This window comes from Mustela putorius, unplaced genomic scaffold (genome assembly GCF_011764305.1).
Source record: "Mustela putorius furo isolate JIRA1106 unplaced genomic scaffold, ASM1176430v1.1 tig00000275_pilon_pilon_pilon, whole genome shotgun sequence".
Classification (NCBI taxonomy): domain Eukaryota; kingdom Metazoa; phylum Chordata; class Mammalia; order Carnivora; family Mustelidae; genus Mustela; species Mustela putorius.
In genome coordinates, this window is record NW_025421341.1 from 15037558 (window position 1) to 15064388 (window position 26831).

The window sequence follows — 26831 nt, forward strand, 5'->3', positions numbered from 1 at the left end:
TTTGTAAGAGAGAGAGAGTGAGAGCGAGCACAGGCAGACAGAATGGCAGGCAGAGGCAGAGGGAGAAGCAGGCTCCCTGCGGAGCAAGGAGCCCGATGTGGGACTCGATCCCAGGACGCTGGGATCATGACCTGAGCCGAAGGCAGCTGCTTAACCAACTGAGCCACCCAGGCGTCCCAAGATCTCAACTTTTTGATGGCTGCATAGTATTCCTGTGTGTGTGTGTGTGTGTGTGTGTGTGTGTGTATCACATTCATTCTACTCTCTGTCTATCACATCTTTATCCATTCATCTTCCAATGGGTACTCTTGACCTTCATCTTAGTTTCCCTCTAAGTGTCATTGGCCCCACTCCTGCTTACTTTAAATCTTTCCTCTTAGCTTCTGGAACACTACTTGCTTAATTTGCTTTTTTCTTTCTATCCATTCATTCTCTGTTGTCTTTGCAGGTTCATCTCCTCCTACTCTACCTGTAAATCCTATATTTTTCACAGGACTCGGTCCTAGAACCTCTTCTTGTCTTATTCTCTACTTTTTCCCTCAACAGCCTCACCCACCTCCATGGATTCTAATACTACCTCTATGAGAATTACTCCATATTTATATTTAGATTCAAGCTTACCTGCATTTGTGCAACTGTTTTCCCAAAAATTTTTCTTTCTTTAACATAAGTCCTGGTTTCTTCAAACATGAATTCACAGGCTGAAACTGCTAAGTCAGCAATCACTAGCCTTTCCTAGAACCCAAAATTAGGTCTTAAGCATCATTCTAATTCCACAAGTGATTTTCACATGATTTCAGTGATAATAAATCTCATAGTCTTTATGAAACTCCTAAAAATTAATCTCTTACTTCTACAAGAAAATGCTCCCACAGAGATTTATCAGAATATTTTGACATCTCCATAATAATTCTCTAAAACAAATCCTTTATTTTTATAAATGACTGTACTTACTATCTATAGATATATACATAATTTATTTCATTCCTTATCATCACTTATCAATGAGAAGAGAAATATGAAATTGTTGATTTTTATTGATCTCTGCACATTAATGTCCTAATTGGTCTGTGAAAATCAACATCTCAAAGGGTACAGGTTAAATTCTGTCTATTAGTGCAAAAGTATCCACAGCCAGTTTAAATCCACCTTGCTGGTGATTTCTTTATTCTATTTCTATGGCAGTGTTTCTAGCCTTGTCCCCAATTTCATGTTTAGCCCAGGCTGAGGCAGTTAGTAGGCATATGCACCTATGCTCATATGCTAGTATGTAAGACTCAGTGACGCTCAGCTAGCACACACCAAAAACACAGAGGTGAGGGCTGATCTTATGGGGTATGAACTCAACAACTTTCTCCTTTGATTCTCAGGTATTACAAAAAATCCTGCCAAATGTTTTGGCTGACCATTCCTTATAAGGAGCTAAGAATTCTTGACTTGTAGTTAAGAAGCTAAAAGCATTCTAAGAGGGTATCATAGTCATGAAATACATAATCTCCCCACTCACCTCTAAGCTTTGATCGGATATCCCTGAGTTTAGTTATTTACTTATCTAGCCTACAAAACTCAGGTGTTTTTTGTTGTTGTTGTTTTTTACAACTTTAAGCTATACTCAAATGACTGACTATATCATAAGTTTTATATATGTGAATTTCCATAGTTCTATGTTATAGCATTTGACTTCATTATCTAATCAAAAGATGGAATCTTTAATAATTCTGACCTTTGGAAGCTCTTTCATGAGGTAATAGAAGCCTTTATTCTCTTCTCCAATTAGGGCACTAGCTGGCAACCGGACATCTTCAAAGAATAATTCTGCAGTATCCTAAAGGATCACAAAATTAAGAACAGAATTATTTCACTCAAGTCTCCCAACAAACCAATGAGGTAATGATTATTTTCATTTAAGAAAACAAAAAGAAGAACAAAAACTAGAAGCCAAGTTGGAGTGGTTAATATTGCGATGTGGAAGTGGTAAACCAGGTATGCAAACCCAGATTCACCAGATTCCAAAAACTGGTGGCTTTCTCACAACATACTGTCATTCTAGCTCCAATCTTGTCCAGTTCTAGATGTACCAAGAGCTAAAGGTTTCTAATGCAAAGTAAAACATGTTTTTCTTTTTTGATGATGAAAAAACTACCAGATAATTACCAAATAATAAAAAAATATTTTCTCCTCTTATTTAATAAATTTTCTTCAATCAGTTTAGTGGGTTTATCAACATACAATTAATTTTCCCATTAATGAAACAGATATTCAAAATACCTTGATTCACTTCTGCTGCTGAATAACAGAAAGAGATACAGTTAGATAAATCTCTCTTAACATTTCTGAAAAGTATATTTTAGGAATTTTGCATAAGAAGATATGATTTGATATACATACATCAAAATTATAGAACTACAGAGTTCTATTAAGTCATAATGGAGTAAGCTCAATTATTTATCATTAATAATTTATAGTATGACTTACCTGGGCTTTTTGTCCCATTTTTTGTAGCTTTTTTCCCTTGATAAATCCTTTCATTCCATTTTCCACCAGAAAAAGGCTAATGCCATGGGCAGGAGAGAGAGTTTCACGATTGGTGAGTGCCACTACAATCACAATGTCACTCAGCCACCCATTGGAGATGAATACCTGCAAACCCCAAATATACTGTGATGTTCCACAATGTATCAGATCCATGTATAAGTTATGATTGGAAGAAAGTATATTTAAAAAAAAAAAAGAAAGTATATTCAAGAAGACTAAATCAGACAAGACACACTTTATGCCTCTCTTTGTACACTAGCCAAGGATCTGCAGTGTTAAAACCTATAGAAGGTTATTAAAGAGCACAAGGAAAACAACCCAATACTTCAAAGAATGAACCCAGTGCATTTTCATTCTACAACTAATACTGTAAATAATAATGAACAGAGCTTATTATGTCCTTTCCAAACTAAAACAGAATTATCTATAAAAATGATAAAATGACAAACTTTATTTATTTGAGAGAGAAAAAATGAGAAGGAGCACAAGACAGGTGAGGGGCACAGAGTGAAACAGACTCCCCACTGAACAGGGACACCCCAGCCCTGCCTCCCCCAATGTGGAACTCAATCTTAGAACTCTAGAATCATGACCTGAGCTGAAGGCAGTCGCTTAACCAACTGAGCTACCCTGGGGCCCGATAAACTGTATTTTAGAAAGACCTGCAGATGAGAAAAGGGAATCTGTTTTAAATGACACTATACTATTAAAGAACAATTATATTCTAAAATCCACAGTGCTATACATACAAATAATGGGAAATAAGCTACTGACATGAGCCTTGTCTACACGATAGCAAGTGAAAGGGGACATGGTTATATGTTGACACAATAATCAAAGACCCTCTTTGTACATCTCTCTGTATTAAGGACATCCTTGAGGGAAGGGATTATTTCCTACTCATATACTTACCATTAGTGCCTAGAATAGCATTTGGCATACAGAGGCCTTCAAGGATATTTGTTGACTAAATGAGAAAAATGTATTCCTGAAAATAAATTCTATACATCATGGCAAAACTACTTTTTCTACAGTGTTGCTCCATTACACCACTTGTTCAAAAACCTTTCAGGTCTCCCAGTTTCAAACCTTTTTAAGATAATAATGGCCATCTGCGTAGTTGCCACAGCTGAATTGCCCACAGTGCCTTTTTTTGTTTTGATTAGTGCCTGTATGCTCTAAATCCAGGCCTCAGACATATACCAACAGACATTACTATACATAAAGACAAACAATGGAATGAAAGGAAAGAAGGAACTGTTTACAGGGCAAAACGGTTCACTTAATGCTGATTTCAATTTGGTAAAATTGAATGGAGTTCTTCAACAGTTTTTCTTGGCCATAATTGTGGAAAAGTGTTAATAGATTCTGAACCATTTCTGCAACAGTCTGACAGAATATAAGTATTTCCACCATGACTGATCTCCTTTTCTTATAAAATTATAACAGAATTCTCTCTGTAAGAAAGACTTTCTCAATTTCTTTCCTAATCATAACAGTCAAAATTTTTAATAGGGCTGGTGGTATCCCTAATGAGTACCATCATTTTTTATTTTTTATTTTCGTATTTTATTTTCTGGTATAACAGAAATTGTAGATATCATTATATTAAAATTATAATTGTAGATGTTATATAGATAGTGCATTGTGATAAAGAAAAGGAAAAAAAATAATCCTCCATGAGTCCATCATACAAATAGCATTATGAATTTCCTTTCTGGTCTTTTTTCTCTTAACATAGTTGAAATTTATAGGCATTTTCACTTAAATGTTAATATGATCTCTTCACTTAATGTAATTATTTTCTATACCATTAAAAACTTCATATTGATGCTTTAATAGGTGCATATTGCATCATCTTATTGATGTACTATATTTACTTACTTATTCCTTTACTTTTGCTTCAATTTTTTTGTTATGTTTAATAGAGATCTGGAAGCAGTCAGTGGTGTTATCTTGGGTGGTTCACACAGAAGACCTGCTTAGAAAGTTGGAGCCAGGGGCATCTGGGTGGCTCAGTGGGTTAAAGCCTCTGCTTTCAGCTCAGGTCATGATCCCAGGGTCCTGGGATCGAGCCCCGCAGGGAGCCTGCTTCCCCCTCTCTCTCTGCCTACTTGTGATCTCTGTCTGTCAAATAAATAAATAAATAAAATCTTAAAAAAAAAAAAAGAAAGAAAAGAAAAGAAACCTGGAGTCATAGGAGAAAGGGCTCCCATTTCACTTTTGACCAAATATCCTAGTCTTCTGTGGCCCTCTGTGGGCAGAGGTAAGTGATCATATACTAGAATCAGGACATATTTATTATCTTTCTTAGGATGAATAATTTAGACTAAAATTCTTAAAGTATGTTTGGGAAAACACCAGTGACTCAAGATAATCTATGAAGAGAATTTCCTAGGGCATAAGACATACTGTATCCGACTTTTAGGGGTTCACAATGCATATCAGCATATCAAAGGACGAGAAGTTGCACACATTTTCTGAATTTATCTGACACCACAGATACTGTTTTTCAGTATAACAACTATGAAACTAGATTATGGAATGGTCTTTAGAACTGCGCTACTCCAAATGTGTTGCTCTGACCAATGTGAGCCCACAAACTGTTCTTAGTCCTTGACAGTGTAAGTAGAGAAATCAAGAGTGTTTACAAAATCTTACAGTGATTTGACAGTATAACACTTAAACTTGTGATTTTGTAAGTGCGAGTTATTAATCTAAAACGAATTAGAATTTTTTTCAAAAATTTCAAAGAAAACAAACATATTTAGTTCTTCAACAGGCTTTGAAACAATTTTCGGAAAGACCTCCTTAATGTAAAAGATAAACATCTTTCCTTCACTTAACTCTCAATCAGCAATAAATATTTACTGAGTTTATACCAGACACAGCTTTAGGGAAACAAAATCCTCTGCCGTCAGTAATATTAGATTCTAAGGGATGTATTTACTCCTAAGCCTGTCTGTAACCTTAATTGGAGGGCTTTCCATTTTTATCTGGGTTGATGTGACTCTCAGATTGAAGAACTCTCAAATTCTATCAAAGAATTCTATCAAATTCTTTCTTGACGAAAACCTTTTGAAACTCTTCTTGGTATTTGTAAGAAAATCTTATCTCTGGGGCACCTGGGTGGCTCAGTGGGTTAAAGCCTCTGCCTTTGGCTCAGGCCATGATCCCAGGGTTCTGGGATCGAGCCCCGCATTGGGCTCTCTGCTCAGCAGGGAGCCTGCTTCCTCCTCTCTCTCTGCCTGTCTCTCTGCCTACTTGTGATCTCTCTCTGTCAAACAAATAAGTAAAATCTTTAAAAAAAAAAAAAAAGAAAATCTTATCTCCAATTTTTCATGAATATCAAGTTTATTAATCATTGTTTGTCTCATATTTGGACAATACAAGCCTTTCCCCTCTCTTTTGTGGCTTGAGAAGGGCTATTTGGAAGCTAAAACATTTGCCGTATTAGTGAGGACAGTATGACAAACGGAACATAGAAGAGGCACAGATCTCATGTAATACAAATGTTGCAAAATTCCTACAAGACAAAACTTGAATAAAAATTCTTCTCCTGAGGGGCACCTGGGTGGCTCAGTGGGTTAAGCCTCTGCCTTCAGCTCAGGTCATGATCCCAGGGTCCTGGGATCGAGCCCCGCATCGGGCTCTCTGCTCCACGGTGGGCCTGCTTCCTCCCTCTCTCTCTCTGCTTGCCTCTTGGCCTACTTGTGATCTCTCTCTCTCTGTGTCAAATAAATAAATAAAACCTTTAAAAAAAAAAAATTCTTCTCCTGAGTCCATAGATCTGAGAGAATCAACAATGAGTAAGCATTAAGACAGGTACTCTTGGCATGACTGAGGAGAGAAGGGCTGTGGAAGCCTCTCTTTACACACCTTGCTTCCATTGAGGATCCAGTCATTTCCATCCTTTTTGGCATTTGTTCTTATTCCTTGCAAATCACTACAATTGGGAAAAAAAAGTGAAGAATAATGAAAAGAAATTCATTAGTTGGTTAAAAACTGCATTTTCAAACAGATCTTACATAAGTATGTCTATAATGTGATAATTCAAACTGTTTATACCTTGATAGAAACTGACTTCTAATATTAGAAATTTCATACAAATGCACTGAAAAATCACATCTAATGTATCATTTTCTAAACCAATTATACAAATGTATATGATTAAGATTACATAAACTAGCCAGCTTTTATAGAGCATAAAAATTCCAAGTAGCATTCAAGACCTCCACATTAGACTCAGATGACATTTTAAAGCCCACTATATTTGAGATTAGTTGCCACCACGTACCTGCCTGCCTCCATTCACCTTGGGTCCTTCCCCTATCTCTGCTGGTCAAAACTTAGCTAATCAATCACTTCTCGGCCTTTTGGCTAAGATCAAGTGTAAAACTTAGCTATTTAAAAGACTATGTCTCAAATGCTTCCTCTAAACAAGCCTGCTCTAAAAGCAGAATAGATTATTTTTTAATATAAAATAAACAAATGTTCACAATTGAAATATGAGAGGCACAGACAATATTCCAGACCAAAAAAAAAGAAAAAATTGAAAACAATTTTATCTCCTGGAATAAACATTTCTAAAAATACAGCCTTCCATCATTTTTTCAATGGAAACAGATACACACATGTATGTATTTTTATAAAATTATATGCTTTTGACCTCCAGATAAGATCTAATGCTTTTCCATAAGATCATTTATATCATCAGCATAGAATTACATTGTATAGATTTATCATGATTTTTTAAAAACAATTTATTTGGGTAGTTTCCAATTTTTTGTAAATATCCTACAAAAATAACATCATGTATAAAGAATCTACATCACTTATCCTAATCCTTGGAACCTGTGAAGTGTTACCTTATATAGAAAAAGGGTTTTGCAGAAGAGATTAATTTAAGGATCTCAAGATGGGGAGATTATCTTGGGTTATCTGATGGAGGGACCTTAAACGCAAATGTCCCTGTGAAAGAGAGGCCAACAGAGATTAAACACACAGAGGAGGAGGAGCAATGTCACCACAGAAGCAGATTGGAATGATAAGATGACGAGGCCAGGAATGGTGTCAGACACCAAGAAATGGAAGAGGCAAGGAATGGATTCTGCCCTACAACATCTAGAGGAAGTGTAGCCCTACTGATACCTTGATTTGGGCCGATTTATACTAATTTTGGACACCAGGACTTTAGAACTGTGAAAGAATGAATTTCTGTCTTTTTAAGCCACCAACTTTGGGGTAATTTGTTATGGAAATCATAGGAAAAGAACACATTCTCTTACAGCATTTATCTTGTATTTCAGTGACTAATTAAAAAGATCTTCTCTTTCTTGCCTACCCCACTTATCAGACTCAAACCTTCTGAGGACATGCTGTAGATCAAGCTTATATGCCCTTCACATAGCATACTGAATATATTTGAATAGAACAGGCACTCAAATGGGACACTTGGATGGCTTGGACGGTTAGGCTTCTGCCTCCAGCTGAGGTCATGATCCCGGGGTCCTAGGATAGAGTTCCGTGTTAGGCTCCTTGCTCACCAGGGAGCCTGCTTCTCCTTCTGCCTGACTCACCCCCTGCTTGTGCTCTCTCTCTCTGACAAATAAATAAATAGGTCTCAGGCTGCTATCCTTCAAAAGGCCTGATTATAAGTTTGGCTTTTGGTTGGTATCTATGAATTTGGCAGGAGGGTTCCCACCATTCCCAGATCAGAGAAGAGTAATGCACTATGTACCTAAACTGTTTGAACAAATAATGATTTATGCTAAACACTTGTTTGCTTTTTGGCATCTCAACTTTTGCCACATGCTGGACAAACTATCTATGTGATCAACTTCCAATAAAATTCTGGGTACTGAGTGTCTAATGACCTACCCCGGTGGATAACATTTCGTAAGTATTCTCAGAACTTGTCACTAAAGGAATTCCTGTGGAACTCCATTAAAAGAGAGCTCTTGGAAGCTGCTCCTGGTTTTCTATGAATTTCAATCCATGAGGCTTTTAGTTTTACTGATTCTGTTTTGTATTCTTTCACTGAAAAAAATTACAGTGAATACAATTAGAAGCTGAATCCTGTGACTTCTAGCAAATCACTGAACCTGGAGGTGATCCTGGGGACACCAGACATTGGAAACAAGGCCACCTGTTTGAAAGATGAGTTAAATGACCTAAAACTTTTAATTTGGTTTTCAGTAAAAGGAGAGATGATTATAAAAAACATTTTAAAGCTGCATGCTATTGTATTCTAACATAATTTTCATCGTAAGTCAATATGAAATATTAGTTCCTAAGGTCTACACATGGCTTATTGAAGTAATTCTTCTGTATAGGGGCATATCAAAGGTAATAAAGGTAATGACACAACTCAGTTTGTGGTTTTAAAAAAAACTTTTAAATGGTAAATATGAAATATGAAAAATGGTCTTAAAATATACTATGTAGTATTACCAAGAATTCAGACCCTCACCATAACCCTATTAAATAAGTATCACTGATACAGACATTTGGGCACAGAGATTTTGCCCACAATCATACAGCTGGTATCAGAATACCCTGGATGTAAGGCAGCCATCATTCTCCAGAACAGATCACATATTAGGCCATAAAACAAATGTCAGCAAATTCAAAAAGTTCAAACATCTTTTTTTTTTTTAAAGATTTTATTTATTTATTTGACAGAGAGAGAGATCACAAGTAGGCTAAGAGGCAGGCAGAGAGAGAGAGAGAGAGGAGGGGAAGCAGGCTCCCTTCTGAGCAGAGAGCCCGATGCGGGGCTTGATCTCAGGACCCTGAGATCATGACCTGAGCCGAAGGCAGAAGCTTAACCCACTGAGCCACCCAGGCGCCCCTCAAACATCTTTTTTGACTATAACACTATGAAACTGGAAATCAACCATGCGGATAAAAATCTAGAAAAAGCACAAATTCACGGAGGTTAATAACATGCTACTAAACAATGAATGGGTCAACCAAGAAATCAAAGAGGAAATCAAAAAGTACATGGACACAAATGAAAATAAAAACACAACAGTCCAAAATCTTTGGAACACAGCAAAAGTGGTTCTAAGAGGGAAGTTTATAGCAGTACTCTACTGGAAAAAGCAAGAATAATTTCAAATAGACAACCTAACCTTACACCTAAAGGAGCCAGAAAAAGAAAAACACTCAAAAGCCCGAAAGAGCAGAAGGAAGGAAGAATGGAGCAGAAATAAATGATACAGGAACTAAAAATAAAAAAACACAACAGATGAATGAAATCAAGAGCTAATTCTTTGAAAAATTCAACAAAATTGATAAACCTCCAGCCAGACTCATCAAAATAAAATAAAATAAAATAGATGACCCAAATAATCAAAATCATAAATGAAATGAAAAATAACAACCAACACCACAGAAACAAAAAATTGTAAGAGAATATTATGAAAAATTATATACCAACAAAGAAGATAAGCTAGAAGAAATGAATAAATTCCTAGAAACATAGAACCTACCAAAACTGAAGAAGGAAAATAAAGAAAATTTGAACAGACCAGCTACCAGCAGAGAAATTGAATCAATAATGAAAACTCCCAACAAACCAAAGTCCAAAACCAGTCAGCCTCACAGGCAAATTCTATAAAACATTGAAAGAAGAGTTAAAACCTATTATTCTCAAACTATTCCAAAAAATAAAAGAGGAATGAACACTTCTCAATTCATTCTATAAAGCCAGTATTACCTTGATACCAAAACTAGATAGACACCCCCCACCACCTTCACAAAAAAAGAGAGAGAACTACAACAGGCCAGTATCTCTGATAAAAATGGATGTAAAAATCCTCAACAAGATACTTTCAAAATGAATGGGTGGCTCTGATGATTAAGCGTCTGCCTCTGGCTCAAGTCATTAACTCCAGGTTCTGGGATCAAGCCCCATATTTGGCTCTCTGCTCAGTGGGACGTCTGCTTCTCCCTCTGCCTTTCCCCACGAATCATTCTCTCTCTCTCTCTCTCTCTCTAATGAATAAATAAAGATCTTAAAAACAAATCCAATACATTAAAAAAAAATAATTCACCATAATCAGGTGGGATTTCTTCCCAGGATACAAGGGTGGTTCAGTATTCAGAAATCAATCAATGTGCTATGTCACATCTAAGAGAAAGGATAAAAAACATACGATCACCTCAACAGATGCAGAAAAAGCATTTCACAAAACATCCATTTATGATAAAAACTCTCAACAAAGTAGGTCCGGAGGGAACATATCTCAACATAATAAAGGCCTTATATGAAAAACCTAAAGTGAACATACTTAATGGGGGAAAACGAGAGCTTTCCCCTATCAGGAACAACACAAGGTTATCTACTGTCACCACTTTTACTCAACATATTACTGGAAGTCCTAGCCACAGCTACCAAACAACAAAAAGAAAGAAAAGGCATCCAAATTGGCAAGGAAGAAGTAAAACTTTCACTATTTGCCAATTTCAGGATACTATATACAGAAAACCTGAAAGACCACCAAAAATCTACTCAAACTGATAAATGAATTCAGTAAATTTGCAGGATACAAAATCCATGTACAGAAATCTACTGTATTCCTATACACTGATAATGAAGCAGCAGAAAGAGAAATTAATAATCCTATGTACAACCATATCAAAAATAATAAAATAGGAATAAACTTAACCAAAGAAGTAAAAGACCTGTAATCTGATGAAAGAAATTCAAGACAACACAAAGAAATGGACAGACATTCCATGCTCATGGAATGGAAGAACAGATATTGCTAAAATGTCTATACTAGCTATCTAAAGAATTTTCTACAGACTTAGTATAATCCTTATCAAAATACCAATAGCATTTTTCACAGAACTAGAACAAACAATCCCAAAATTTGTACAGATTCACAAAAGACCCAGAATAGCCAAAGCAATCTTGAAAAAGAAAAACAAAACTGGAAGTATTACAATTCCAAACTTTAAGTTATATTACAAAGCTGTCACACCTCAGTTTACATATAACCATGTTTTATAGGTCTTCTCTGACATTCATATCTAAATTCATTTTTCCCTTTTCCAACAAACATACATGCTCCATTAGTCTCTAGCACAGCACCATGTTCCCGTCATAGTACTTAATCATAATTTATAATTAGGGATCTACTATTTATGTATTTCTTGTCATTCTCCTCAGTAAGCACAACAAACATGTCTGTTTTGTTCACTACTGGCACATTAAAGGCACTTAGTCAGTAACCTTCGAATGACTGAATAAATGATCTTACTCATTCCCATTTCGTCAATTCTTTGCACCCCCATCCACCTCCAGAGTTCCAAATACCTATTTCGAAAAGCTTTCTGGACATTTCCATGTGAATGTCACCTCACATGCAAATTCACCATGCTCCAAATTCAACTCATATCCTACCCTTTTATTTGGTAGGCTACTACCTCATATCAATATCTCAAAGTGGCATATATTATAAATGTTTTATTATTACTCACATATGATAAGGTCTTATTTTCCTACTGGAGTTTGAAGTTACTTAAGGTTGCTTGTGTTCACATTTGTACTCCTCCTTCCATATTGTTCAAAGGTTTGTATGAAGTGAATCGTAAGAAAATATTTGCTGTTGGGCAATGCTTCCAGAAATTTAAAACCAAATGAATGCTGCTTTACCTTCCCGCCCCAGGCTCTGTCATTGCTAAGGCACCAATACATTTCCCACTGGTCATCTGCGGGATGAACCGTTTAATCTGTTCTTCTGAGCCATAGTTTACAATATAGGGCATGATAATATCTGAATGAAGAGTAAAACCTGGGCCTGTACAATTCGAATACGCTCTTAAAGAGAAAAAAGAAGAAGAAAATTTAGAGCACAAAATAATTATTTTGTTCTGCTTTCAGTTTTTTTGATTTTTAATGAAATAATAATAAACAATAAACAACAAAAATTATTAAGTCTTATCACATTATATGGTAATAGCCTGTCTCTGCACAAATGTAGGAAGTTCCTGAAAATGTTCTCTCTTTGCTTTTATTAATCTTTTAATTTTTGACTCTAACACAATAGTACTCTAATAGAGTTCCATGAATACTTGTCTAATGAATTAAAAGATAAAATATTTAAAAGTACTAATCACCTACAGTTGTATTACCCTAACATACCAATGATTTTCATTCTGGCAAATTACCTTTTCCATAAGGATATCTTCTAACATAGTTGCAGACATGGTGTGAATTTGTACCTAACTGTTTTTTTTTTTTTTAACTATGTGACACGAAACAGCCATTCTTTCTAACCTAGCTATCAAAGAATAATCTGAAATAGTTGTAAAATATAAAAAATTGTTTATGTGATAGAATTTACTTATTCATTCTCCCACTACCAGATATTTAGATTACTTACGTATTTGGAAGACTATGATCTAACATGATGATGATTTCTGCACACAGCTCCTCTTTTTTCTACAAAATTATTTCCCTAAGATAAATTCCCCAAAGTGGCATCCTAGATCAAAAAAGCAGAAATATTTTCCATTTTTTCTATGTATCCACATTTTTAATCTCCAAAGTATTGGCTGTCCTAATTGATAATGCCACTAATACCACAAGTATCTCATTTTCAACCTTGTCAGCAATGCATATTATGATTTTGAATTTTCACCGACTTTTGCAAACACTCAAAATGACACCTCCAGGTTAATTTAATTAGCATTTGATTGGTATAAGGATGAACTTTTTTCATCCAAAAGAACCTATTTGAATTTTGTTTTGATGAACTGTTGGGTCAAATTCTGTGCCCATTCATCAACTGAAATCTGTATTTCTTCTCATACAGATTTCTTCTTAAACTTTAAGTATATTTGATGGAATTATTTTTCTACTGTTTTTATTTTCCCAAATAGCTTTTTAAAAGAAGAAAAGTAAACATGAAGCAATTAAAAATGAAGGGCTCTCTTTAATTTTCAACAGCACCTATTTTAACAATTTAAAGGGCATCTGCCTATCTTCCCACATTAAAAAAAAAATGCACAAGAGCCTATGAAGGGTTTATTCATTCACATTTTACACTGTTCTCAATATTTAAGATTAGAAAGCGTAATTCATCCTCTTCTCAGGAAAGTGAGCAACAAATAAGACTCCACTTCCAAGGTCTGCATACTTACTGTTCCTCCCAAACAACAGCTGCTGAATAAAGGTCCCCACCAACACCACCATGACGCTCTGCAATATTGATACCGAGCAGTCCTTGTTTTCCGGCTTTTTCCCAAAGCTCCCTACTCACTTCTCCAGCTTTCTCCCATCTGCAAACAGCAACATTTTATTTTTATTTATTTATTTATTTATTTTTAAAAAGATTTTATTTATTTATTTATTTTAAAAAGATTTTATTTATTTATTTGACAGAGAACACAAGTAGGCAGAGAGGCAGGCAGAGAGAGAGAGAGAGAAGCAGGCTCTGCACTGAGCAGAGAGCCCGATGCCAGGACTCTGGGATCATGACCTGGGCTGAAGGCAGAGGCTTTAACCCATTGAGCCACCCAGGCGCCCCAACAGCAACATTTTAAAATCAGAAAAACTTCTTTCCCGTTACTTTAATGGTCATGGTTTGAACTTATGAATGATATTGTTCAGGAATGTTCCCTTCATTTGAGGCAATTATTGTTGACATTGGCCATCACTTCCTAGTTGCATCTGACTCTTTTATCGTTCCTCCTCCTTGCTGTCTTCCTTACTTCTTCTCACCTGCCCGTCTCTCCTCCCTTGACTATTCATCGGACCTGCAAATTACATCCACTGGGTACAGTTTCTCTCAACTGGTACCCTTAGGACGGAATCTTAGTTGTGCCACGTTGTCATGGGAATTTGCCCAACTCTCCTGTAAAGGCAACGGCCTCTGTATATTTCCTTAAAGTGCTGAATTTACCAGGATGAGCGAAGAAAAAAGGTGACAGGAGCAGGCAATCTTAAGTTTAAGGAGGAACAACAGAAAAACAGAAACATCTTGCAGCTAAGCTGTCAAATGAACTGAAAAGATTAGAGAGTTGCGTAAGATTGTGCAACCTCTGCTTTTCCTCTTTAAAAATGAGAATGGGGAAAAAATGATAATGAGGAAAGAGATGGCAAGTCGGAGATAAAGAATCTGAGAACTTTTGTTTTTATTTTTTTAAGTGGTATTTAGCTATGGTAAGTATGAGGTATATTTTTGAAGATGCTGATTAAAGCTATACACAGATACCTCAAGAAATTTTAAATGAAAAGAGTTTGATTGCCATGTACATTTTGATGTAATCATTGCCTAAAGAACCTTGGGAAATAGTTTTATCAGTAACCTAAAATTTGTCAACTTCTATCATTTTTACTTCAAATCCTCACCAACAATTTTTCTGGAACAAAGTTTCAAATCAGTAAGGCAATAAACAAAAAAGAATCTCCTAGAGCAAAACTTTTTCCTACTTTCTTTCTTAAAGATATTTATTTATTTAGAGAGTGTGCACACGCGAGTAGAGCGGAGGGAGGGGCAGATGGACCGAGAGAGAGAGAGAGAGAGAATCTTAAGCAGGATCCATGCTCAGCAGCAGCCCGACGTGGGGCTTGATCCAAGGACCCTGAGATGATGACCTGAGCAGAAATCAAGAGTCTGAAGCTTAACTGACTGAACTACCCAGGTGCCCTTCTTTTGTTTTTAAAGAAAGTTGCTTTTCACCAAAGACTAGTGTTAACATTAAGTTTAGCTAGTTTTGGTCATTTTTACTGAGAAAGCATTAATCAAGTCTCAATGGAAGGTATTTATTTATTTATTTTTTTAAAGAAAGAGCATATAAGGGGCAGGGTGGGGGAGGACGTTGGGTGAGAGAGAGAGTCTTAAGCAGGCTCCAAGCTCAGCACAGAGCCTGATTGGGGGGGGGGGGCAGGGCTTGATCCTGAGATCAAGACTAGAGCAGAAATCAAGAGTGGGCTGCTCAATCAACTGAGCCCCTAGGTATGCCCCAACAGTGTTTAAAAAAAAACATTTTAATTGTAATAAAGTGCTGACAGTGAGTGAATTTTGGAAATAGAGCAAAATTCTATTTTCATAGAAATGATGGGTTTTTGGTCAACAAAGCAGGATCAATAACTAATCAGTTAATCAATAAACAGCCCACCCAGTAATAAAAATACTTTAAGGTGGCCAATTGCCAACCAAGATTTGCATTATGCTGGCCAGCTAAGCTTTTATATATTTTAATTCATTCATGAAGCAGGAAAAAAATATGTAATTAATTATTTAGCTACTTAATTGACATTTAAGAGTACTACTACTCTTAGAATGAGTTGCGAATTTACAAAATAGTCTTATTTTCAATTGTATATTTTAAAATTTATTTAAATAGCTTTGGACTAGCTTAAGAATCTCAGAATTCTTAAGAATCCTTAAGTTTATGGTTACACAGTTAAGTATTAAAGCATTATAGTTAAGAGAGCGAAAGGTTAATAGAGCAATTAACCAGTATATTTTCTGCAGAACAACTTGCAGCACTATCTAAGAAGTGGTTCTTATTGTTCCCCTTACGCATATTCCTTTAAAAGAAAACGTGCCACTTACTCTGCGTGGTAAGGAATCACTTCTTCTTGAAAAAACTTCCTTACACTTTTCCGGAAAATGTCATGTTCTGAAGAAAAGATTCTTCTAGTTCCTATATCTGTTAATTTTTTAGCAGAAGGAGTTTCTAGACGTTCTTCTCCTCCAGAATGAGAATATCTAAAAATATACATATATATTAAGAAAATTAAGTGATTTGTTACTCTTCATATCCAAATTAATGCCACTAAACAGCATGGAAGGTTATTTCTACTGAACACATAACACTGATTTCTCCCCCGCGCCCCGACCCAGACACACTACAGAAGTAGGTAGAAAGGCTCTGAAATTTGATAGATCTGCTCAAATTTGAATATTACCACTTTTGATAGGATCTACCTCATCTAGATGAAATCAAGTAGTTTGTCTTTATTGAACTCACTCTTCACTTTCAAACCCATAGTGAGGACATAGTGTCAGTGACTAACCACAGGTCTGAACTGAGGTAAAACAGTGTTGTCACATGATGTGAATTAAATTATGTAAAACTCAAATACCACCATAGAATAATACTGATGTTTTCATGTTACTATGATGTTTAAGATAGTATTAACATTTTTTCCAGAACCCAAATTAATATTTCATTCAGAATCATACAGTTTGAAATGGCAGGTATGTAAGATATAAACTATGGGGATGTTATAGCCATATTAAGGGCAACCTGGTGAAAATTTTTTAAAAAGTCCATGAATCTCTGTAAGGATTAACACAGAATTATTCAAGATCTTCAGAAACGGACCCTTCCTTCTCCTTGTCCCCGCTATTAACCTTAAGATAAGACTGCTCTGTAGTTCCTTCAGGTCAGTGGTTTTCAGGTTTATTTCCCCCTTGGGGCACTCCTAAAAGAGTGTGAAAATCTGTGTATCACTTTGCATATTTTCAAACTCATATCTAAAAGCTTTTTATGCTATATCCAAATTTTAGTAAAGGTTGTTTTTCTGTTTTGCATGAAATTCTGTTTGGAGTTTCTCTCCTCCTTAGATGGAACGTGGGTTTGTTTTTGTTTTTGTTTTTTGTTGTTGTTTTCCTCTAGTTCTTTTTTCTTTTCTCCTTCCTTCCCCCTCCTCTCCTTAGTGTTTTTGTTTAAAAGGCAGTTTTGCTTACCGGCAATTAGGTTGTCTCAACCTCCCCTCCCCCCCCCACCCTCCCAATCCTGCCGCCAGAAATGGATTACTTTGTTTTAGCTTATGTATTTTTATTTCATACTATGGACTGAATTGTGTCACTCCAAATACATGTTAATCTCTAACTCTCACTGTGATTATATTCGGAAATGGGGCTTTGAGAAGGTAATTAGTTAAATGAGGTCATAAGGAGGGTCCTAATCTGAGAGAATTGTGGCCTTATAAAAAGAAGAGAGAGTTAGCACTGTGATCTTCCATTACCCAACCTTTAGAATTATGAGAAATAAGTTTGTTGTTCAATCCATCCAGTCTACGGTATTTTGTTATGACAGCATAAGCTAAGTTATACACTTAATATGCATTTTCTGTCATTTGGCTTTAGATTTATCTTTCATATGCAACTTTTAGTGAAGTTTATTAATATAACTGAGAAGCTTTTCAAATGGTAATCTTTGGTTGTGAACAGGTAGTGCTACAATTTTTATATATAAGTCTGCCTTTTGCCTTCATGGTTACTACTCAGTCATTCAAATCATTATTTTTAACGGCTCATTCATTCATTCATTCACATACTTTCTGAGTACTCATTATGCACCAGAACTGTTCAGGTACCTTGGACTACAAGAGTGTACAAAATAAATAAAGATTCTTGTTTTGGGGCTCCCATTTCTAGAAGGGGAGACTGAATAACGATAAATAATAAAGAAGCAAATTATAGAATAAAGGAGAAGGTGGTAAGTTCTATGGAAAAGCAAAGTGGAGCAAGGTTCAGAGTGTGTGTCTGGGACAAGGCTGGGACATGCCTGCAGGAGGGAAATCCTGCAATCAAGGTAGGTTAAGTTAGAAAAATGAGATCTGAACAAACACCTCAAGGTGGAGAGCCAAGCAGATTTGGGGAGTAGAAGAATTTTAGGACAAGAAAACAATTCAAGCAAAAGGTGTCAGGCAGGATGGTACCTGGTATATGCTAGAAAGGACAAGGAGGCCCAAAGTGGATTGAGTGAAAACAGTAATAGATGAAGCCAGAGGTAACAGCACCAACACGTGCAGGGGTCTTGCCTATCACTACACTGTTTTATCAAACAGACATCCAAAGTTTACTTTATCCCGTAACTGAAATTGATGAAGGATAGTTGGAAGAAAGGCAGCAGGGAATAGGGAACTCCGCCCTAAGAGGAAACCACACTTGAAAGGATTTCGCAATACTTCAGAAGGAAGCCTCCACTCTTTCCCATGTGACCAAAAAACCTGATGATGCCAGGTGCAGGGAGACTTAATTAATCAGATTACAACAGCCCTCCAACAAGCCCATAAAACCCCCTAGACTCAGAAACTCCAGTAGCAGCATTGTACCATCACTCAATAAACTTCACTAATGGTCAGTAAACCTTGCTTTGCTGCCCACGACTCCGCAGGTCTGGTCTACTTCTTCATTCTTCCAAGCGACCAAGAACAGCAAGAAGTAAAGGAAAAGAAATCCAACAAAATGTTTGGTTCCAATTTCCTGCTAGTATTAATAAAACTATAACGCACATATTTGTCCACATAGCTTTTCCATACTTGAAATTTTCCCTCAGGACAAAAAATGTGCTGAGACTAGGAAACGGGTGCTCTGAAACACAGAATCATTTGTCAACATCATTAGCAAATAACAGGGTGGGATTTATATTCCAGTCTCCCTCTATTGTAAAATTTTATATCCCATATTATCTTAAGGAAACCTTTGGAATATCTCGAAGTAAAATAAACCAAGACGCTAGAGAGTGAAAGAAGTGCCAGGAAAAATAAAGATATTTCAGGTCAGTCAAAAGTGTTTAAGAGAGAATACGTGGAAGAAAATCAAGACAGTTTACAGTCAGTAGGTTGGACTATCCACTTCCTGGAGACCAAGAGAATTTTATTGAATACATTGGCCCTTTTTTTCCTTATAAAGACCAGGAAATCTGTACTGAACAAAAATAAACTTCTAATTTAACAGGCCAAGTTCTATTATTTTTTTTAATCATTTACATTATAAAAGGGAGACAGTCTCCACCAGCACCTTCAGTGATAGTTGGGAATTGGTTATAAATACACCAACTCAGACCTCACCCCAGATCTACTGAATCAGAATTTGTATTTCAACAAATTCCCTGAATAATTCACTTGCACATTAAGAAGCCTGCTATAATCAAACTGTAGTCCCTGACCTATTCAGAGGGTCCCTCATGTCCTCCTTTTTCAGAATTTATGAGATTTTCTTTCTGTACTTCAGCCATAATAATTTATCCCAATACACGTAATGCAGAAACAGATATGAGAACTGAGATGTCTTCTACGAAGCCAGACAATGTAAATGATGTCTCTTTTCTTTTTTTTTTTTTTTAAAAGCTACTGTTCTTAAAAATGATATTTATGGTAACACATCATGGGTTTATTATTGTTACTTTTACTTATTGTCAGGATATAATTGATATATATAGTTTCAGATGTACATGATTCAGTATTTTTATATATGGTGAAATAATCAACACAATAAATCTAGTTAATATCCATCACCACATAATTTTTTTCCTTGTGATGACAACCTTTAAGGTCTATTCTTTTAGCAAATTTGAAATATATATACAGTACTAATTACAGTCACCATGCTGTACATTAAACTCCCATGACTTAGTTTAGAGCTGGAAGCTGGTACCTTTTGACCCCCCTTCACCCATTTCCACACCCTCCCCCCTACCACAATTTTTTCTCTGTATCTGAGTTCTTTTTTCATTTGTTGTTTTAAGATTCCATGTATAAATGAAATCGTACAGTATCCTTCTGTTTGATTTACGTCACTTACCGCAATCTCTATGGTTACTTAAAAAAAAAAAAAGATTTTATTTGACAGATACAGATCACAAGTAGGCAGAGAGGCAGGTAGAGAGAGAGAGAGGAGGAGGAAGCAGCCTCCCCGCTGAGCAGAAGAGCCTGATGTGGGTCTCGGTGCCAGGATTCTGGGATCATGACCTGAGCCAAAGCCGGAGGCTTTAACCCTCTGAGCCACCCAGGCACCCTCTATTGTTACTTTTAATTAACTAAACATTTGTAAAATTTGTTTTGTACTTATCCACTGATATCAATATAGGTAGGTACAACCCTCACATACACACACACACACACACACACACAAATATCTTTGGGGGTCCTCTAACTTTAGGAGAGTGAAAGAGTCCCGATAACAAAAAATTGAAAGTCACAGTCTTACGAAACTCTGGGGAAGAGCTCAGAAAAATATGTGCGTCCTAAAGCCAAGTCACCTCCTCAGTGAAGTCTTCCCAACGGTCCTCAGGAGGAACAGGTTATTTTTCCACTCCCACAGCACCTGAGAGTTCCACCAATGTTGTAATGAGCTAATTTACCATTCATGTCCTACTCCCTAAATAGTGAATCCTGGACGCTTCCAGTTCATCCGATGGATTTTATGTGTCCGTATCTAAAGCTTTTGATCTCATAAACACCACCTTAATAATCACAGAGCCACTGACAAACTATCTACTCTTCTGATTTAATTGATAAAAGCATTTACGAAATAAGTCTCAGTGGCACTGTCTGGTGGGGCGGACGTCAGGTCTTTGCAGTCCTGCGCTGCCTTCTCGGGGGCACTCTGGCCAGCAGGCTTCATCGCGGACGCCTGACCCTTTCTTTCTCCAGGTCTGCGACGCGGAGCCCCAGCCCCAGACTCACTAACCTGCAAGCGCCTGGGCCACTGCTCCGCCGCCCTTCGCCAAGGTTCTAGGGCCAGAGGCAGCAGCGCCCCACCGCCCGCACCCCCACGGCGGGTGCTAGAATCCCACCCGCCAGACGGGGGCAGGAGAATGAGCCTTCGGCGAACCCCGCTTTGGGTTTTCCCGCGACCCCTGGGACACACCCGAAGCCCACATACGCCCCGGTCGACGTCGGTCCCACCCCGACTCCGCGCGCCGCAGGTCGAGGCCCAGCCCCACCCCCGCAGCCTCCCGCGCCCACCGCCCAGGTCGCCGCCCCTCACGCACCGCGCCGACGCGGCCCGCAGCGTTCCAGGCCCCCCGCGACCCTCCCCAGTCCCTCAGCCCCTTCCCTGCCACCCCTCCTTCCCCTCCCCGCGTCTCCCTCCGCTCCCCTCCCCTCTCCTCTCGCACAGTCACAGTCCCGCAGCCCGCGCGGGCAGTTCCGCTGGAGCCCCCCGGCCCGCAGTCACCTGGCGGCCGGCCGCGAGGGCAGGGCGCAGCGGCAGCCCCACCGGCGTAGGGAGCCGCGGAACAAGCGTGCAGCCATGGCGGGGACGACGGCGGAGGGCGGCGGGGCGACGCACGCGACTCCCGGAGACCCCGGCGCCGGGGGCGGGCGGCTCGGTTCTCCGCGGGACCGGCCTGCTGGGTCGTGCCCCGCGAAAAGCGTCCCGCGAGCCTTTGAGGAGTCGAAGTCTGATGACAGCTTCGACCTCCGGAGCCCGCCTCCTCGCGGGAGGGCGGGTGGAGCGTGTCGGGGACTGCAACACTCCTCTCTGGGGCCGCCGCCAACCGAGTCCTCTCTGATCGGGATTCCCGTCTTGCCCTTTCCCTTCTTCCCTCAACTTACCAAATACGGCTTGATAATTGACATTTCAACGGAGTGATAGTCTGAGCTGTTGAAATGTATGGACTTGGTATTTTAGGGGTAGGGAATCTGAAATGTATGGACTTGGTATTTTAGGGGTAGGGAATCTGTGAAGGATTTTGAACTCAAGTAGTTGGCGGCGTGGAATTCTAAGGAGGTAAGGCAGGGCATTGAGACCATTCTAATAGTGAAGGAGATAAAAAGGCCCGAAAACGAGGTTTTGCGTTAGAAATCAAGCCCTCATTAACTGATTGCAGAATATCAAGAATTAAAAAAAAGGGGGGGGGGCGTTCATTCCAAATAGAAGCGTGTGAACGATATTAGCAGACAGGGGGAGCTCAGGGCTCCGTGCAGGCTTGCCAAAATTCTAGACTCTGATGCCTGGGGGGTGGGGGGTGGGGGGGTGTCTTAGGGACCTCCACCATGAGGAGGCTGTGCCAGGGTACTTACTAGCTTCAGACTATTGTTTTTTCCAAATGATCATCGGCTGATGAAGTTACCTGCCAGTATGGGGCGATAAGAGACCTTTTTCTGCAGGGTCTTGCTGAGCCCCTGAAAAACAATAATAATAAATGAAATAAAAATGATAATAATGTTAGTTATTATGATAATAATAAAATACTACAGAGGCAGTGTGCCTCAGTGTGGTGTGAGACTAACTGCAGCAACGGTAATATTTGATGATGAGGTCCAGGGTTCTGGATAGTTAGCACATCTCACCAGTGTTTGTTTTGTTTTGCTTTACAAGCTTGTTGATTCACTTTAATTTCCTTGTATAAAAACATTGTGTGGTGACAACAGTTGGATTTTGGATCCTCTGCACAGAGACTGTGCTGTGGGTCTTTACTAGGCAGTCTAGAGAACTGATATGGAGACATGGTAAACAGGGTCTCTTACTACGGGCGTGTTGGTGAGATAGCTATAGATTTGGAGATGGCATAAAAGGCGGCCTTGGCAAAGTTGCCCTGGGTGGCAGTGCAACATTTGGTCTAGGTGTAGCGGTTGTCGATAGCAGTTATCCTCAGCAGCTTCTTGGGTCCAGATGATGTTCGAGCTTCTGCGGGCAGGGGTGAGGCATGCCAGCACAGAGACAGAGGCCTGTTGTGTTTCAAGAGATGGTGTGGGGCTTGATGATCTCCTGGGAACCTCAGTGCCCTGTGTCCATGGAGAGGTGGGCCCTGCACATGGCAGAGGCAGGTAGGTTCTCCTTGGAGCACACCCAGAACCAACTTTGGCTGTTGTATTTCCGGAGAGTGACAAATGTCTTGAACTCAATCCACCGGCCAGCACAGGTTTCCTTTTGTATGGGCCCAATCTATACCTCCCCCCAAAAGAGAGACATACCTCCCCCAAAAAGTTGATGATCTCAGACTCCTTAATGGCAGGGAGAAGAATAGAACTCCAAGAACTTTGTCTGCTTCTTCTTCTTTTTTTTTTTTTTCAAGATTTTATTTGTTTATTTGACACAGAAAGAGAACACAAGCTGAGGAGAGGGACGGAGAGAGAGGAAGAGCAAGAAGCAGACTCCCCAAAAAGCAGGGAGCCCGATGTGGGGCTCGATCCCAGCATGCTAGGATCATGACCTGAGCTGAAGGCAGACACTTAACCAACTGAGCCACCCCGAGAACTTTATTTTCATGTCCTTGACCAAGAAGCCCAGTTAGTGATGAGGAGCCACCTCTCATCCCCCACCTCGCCTTGGCAAGTTCTGCAGCCTCCACCCCACCAGGACCACATCTGTGACCCAGACTAGGACACCATTGCTCAAGGCTTTGCATACGACTTTCTGTAAGTGTTAGCTGTTTTTATTCTCCTCCACTTAATATACTTACATTTTCAGATGATGGTGACTTTTAATAATGGCCTTTGATAATCAATTTGACAAAAATTCTGGTTTTTTTTTAACACAAATAATTGGCTCTAATAGTGAAATTTCAGATGCAGAAGACTTGAAAAAGATAAAAATTCATTTTCCTATCAAGAGGAAGGGAAGGTGCCAGGGCAGAACTATGGGGGAGCTATCTGAAGCAAGCAGGCAGTGAAGTCAATGAGTTGTGAAATGCTAAAATTCCTATGTAATGAGATGTGGTAAGGTGAGTGACAGGAGGCATTGTGATGTAGAGTTAGGCTACTATTGACCTTCTGAGGAAATGTCAGAAGGAGAATGGTCTGATTCTGGACTTCAGGGATGACCACAGGCAACTGAAACTGGAAAGTGACACTGGTTGTGGGGTGTCTACTGTTAAGCTGCTTTATAACGATATACCGCTGGGCCTCATTCCATGTTTTGGTTCAAATATTTCCCATTTGTGAACTGTTCTTTGTGTGCGCAGAAAAAACCTCTACTAATTACTTCAGTGATTCACTGGTTTTGCTTTGGCTATTTCTGAACTTTTGACAAGTCCAATGCAGAATACTTTGTTATCTTGTCTCCCTAATACCCTTTAACCTGGCACAGCTCCTTTTGTCTGATAAATCTTGACATTAATATTTTTTTTTTAAGAGCAAAAGCCAAGTATTTTTTAGAAATAACTTAGTTTGGTTTTTGAGTTTTCCTCATGGCAGAATGGGTATATAAGTAGTGTGACATCCTTCTCAATATATTGCATCAGACCATCCCTGATGCTAGTTTGTCCCATTTTTGGTGAGGATAATTTGAACCACCTTAATTTTATTTATTTTATTTTATTTTTTAAAGATTTTATTTATCAGAGAGAGAGAGGGGGAGAGAGCGAGCACAGGCAGACAGAATGGCAGGCAGAGGCAGAGGGAGAAGCAGGCTCCCTGCTGAGCAAGGAGGCCGATGTGGGACTCGATTCCAGGACACTGGGATCTTGACCTGAGCCGAAGGCAGCTGCTTAACCAACTGAGCCACCCAGGCGTCCCATGAACCACCTTAATTTTAATATCTTAACTTGATTAAGATGGTGTCCAACAGGTTTCTCCATTGGAAAGTTAGAATGTTTCATAAAGTTAATATGTTTGATTTTGCGGAATAAGAATAAAGGTGATTCTAAATACAGAGCTAATTTAGTCAAATTACTAAATGTTTCATGAATGCTTGGAGTAATTTATAGCTCCCTGGCAGGAATAAGTCACATTTTTTACTTGAGAGTTCTCCATGGCATGCTTTTATTAACTAATCTCATGTCAGACATAATTGAAATGTAAATTAGGGCTGGAGTAATCAGGGAATATTCCAGTTAGGGCATATACTTTGAATTTGGAGGTATGGGAGTTAACAGAAGGGAGCTTAGAACAAAATTAGGAAGGCTATTAGAGGAGTTTAGAACAAAATTAAGAATACTTAACAGTAAAGAAACCAGTCCAACTGGGGAATGTATCTTGGGAAGAAGTAGGAATTCAGGTTCAGCAGATAGGTAATAGCTGGGAGGAACCTGGGACATAGGGCTTATTGTATAGATTTAGGCATGAGACTACCTGGGTTTAATCCTAAATCTCTGTTCCTTACGGGTTGTCTGCTGTCATTGTGGAGATTAAATGTTCTGGTGTTTATGTAAAGGGTATTACACAGAGGTTTGCTGCATTGTAACCATTCAGTTTTGTTACTTTTGTCCAGTTCAGTTCAGTTACTGTTGGTCAGTATTTTTATTATCATATAAATAATATATATAAATATAATATAATATATAAATATAATATTTTATAATAATATAAATAATATATACATAAATTATATATATATAAATTTAAAAATATATAAATTATATATTATTTATATATCAAGGAGATTAAATTTGATGTGGTAGGAAATAGAAGCCAGGCCCAGGTGAGCAAAGTTTATTCATTCTCAGTTCTCTTTTTCTGTAAATACTTGTTTCGAGTTCCTCAGAAGAATGTTGAGGGCACAACATTACACAAGATAAAACCTCAGAGGGAGAGAGGAGAGGGAGAGAATCACAAGCAGACTCCCTTTGGAGCCCCATGCAGGCTCAGTCCCACAACCCATGAGACCATGACCTGAGGCAAAACTGAGAGCTGGAAGATTAACAGACTCAGTCACCCAGGTGCCTTTGGAATTTGTTTTCTAAATTTGCCTGGAATATATATATATATATATATATATTTTTTTTTCCCTTAAAGAGGGAAAAATCAGTTGGTATTTTACATTTTGGAACATTTTCTTTAAAAAAAAAAAAAAAAGTAATTTAAGTATCTTTAGCCAAAACAATTTTTGCAGAAAATCTAATTGTCAGGATTAAGAGTGTATTTGTTTAAATTTCAAGCTTGGAAATCTTGCTTCTAAATTTATCCCCTCTGGGCCACATTCATAATAACAATATTAGTGATAGACGTTTTTAAACAAATCATTGCTCGATGTGAAAAAGATCATAAAATTTATATTCTAGAGCTTCTCTGTTCTTTATTTTATAGGGAGGTCATTAGAAGAAGTAAGTCCTCTCATGAAAAGCGGAAGTGATCTAATTAAGTAGAGAAGTTTTATACACATTTTAATATATTATAGTCTTAGACTATATAAATCTAAGAGTAGGTAATGCTGTTATAGGAAGCCTGGACAGTATCAGAAGGAAGATTGTTAAGCCATTTTGCTTGTGTAATATGGAATAATTCCTCTGCATAGATGATTTTTTTGAGAGTAAGATAAGCCCTTATAGTAAGATTTCTCTAAGCATATATGTCTGAATCTATGTCCCTTTTTTAATCCACTGAGCCACCCAGGTGCCCCCTATATGTCCCTTTTAAAAAATATATTTTATTTATTTGACAGAGAGAGACACAGCGAGAGAGGGAACACAAATGGGGAATGGGAGAGGAAGAAGCAGCCTTCCCACTGAGCAGGGAGCCCAACGCAGAGCTCCATCCCAGGACTCTGGGATCATGATCTGAGCTGAAGGCAGACACGTAAGGACTGAGTCCCCCAGACGCCCCCCCCCCTTTTTAAGCATATATATGTCCTTTGTGAAAAACAGGAGGGCTT

The 26831-nt window shown here is 38.3% G+C and overlaps 1 protein-coding gene across 2 annotated transcripts in view; it reads right to left on the reverse strand.

Annotated features, from left to right (window-relative positions):
* Nucleotides 1-21744, reverse strand: part of ACADL (acyl-CoA dehydrogenase long chain) — a 41400-nt gene extending 19656 nt beyond the window's left edge. Inside the window, exons 1-8 of one of the 2 annotated variants that reach the window (XM_004767025.3) lie at nucleotides 21474-21740; nucleotides 16113-16268; nucleotides 13693-13830; nucleotides 12203-12367; nucleotides 6415-6481; nucleotides 2476-2640; nucleotides 1724-1825; nucleotides 622-735 (exon numbers count right to left, since the gene is read on the reverse strand). In XM_004767025.3, coding sequence (XP_004767082.1) covers nucleotides 622-735; nucleotides 1724-1825; nucleotides 2476-2640; nucleotides 6415-6481; nucleotides 12203-12367; nucleotides 13693-13830; nucleotides 16113-16268; nucleotides 21474-21550 — 984 coding nt within the window. In that variant the 5' untranslated portion in view covers nucleotides 21551-21740. Of the gene's footprint in view, nucleotides 1-621; nucleotides 736-1723; nucleotides 1826-2475; nucleotides 2641-6414; nucleotides 6482-12202; nucleotides 12368-13692; nucleotides 13831-16112; nucleotides 16269-21473 lie in introns of both variants that reach the window. The other variant, XM_045078695.1, reaches the window with a different exon arrangement.
* Between the last annotated feature and the right edge of the window lie 5087 nt (nucleotides 21745-26831).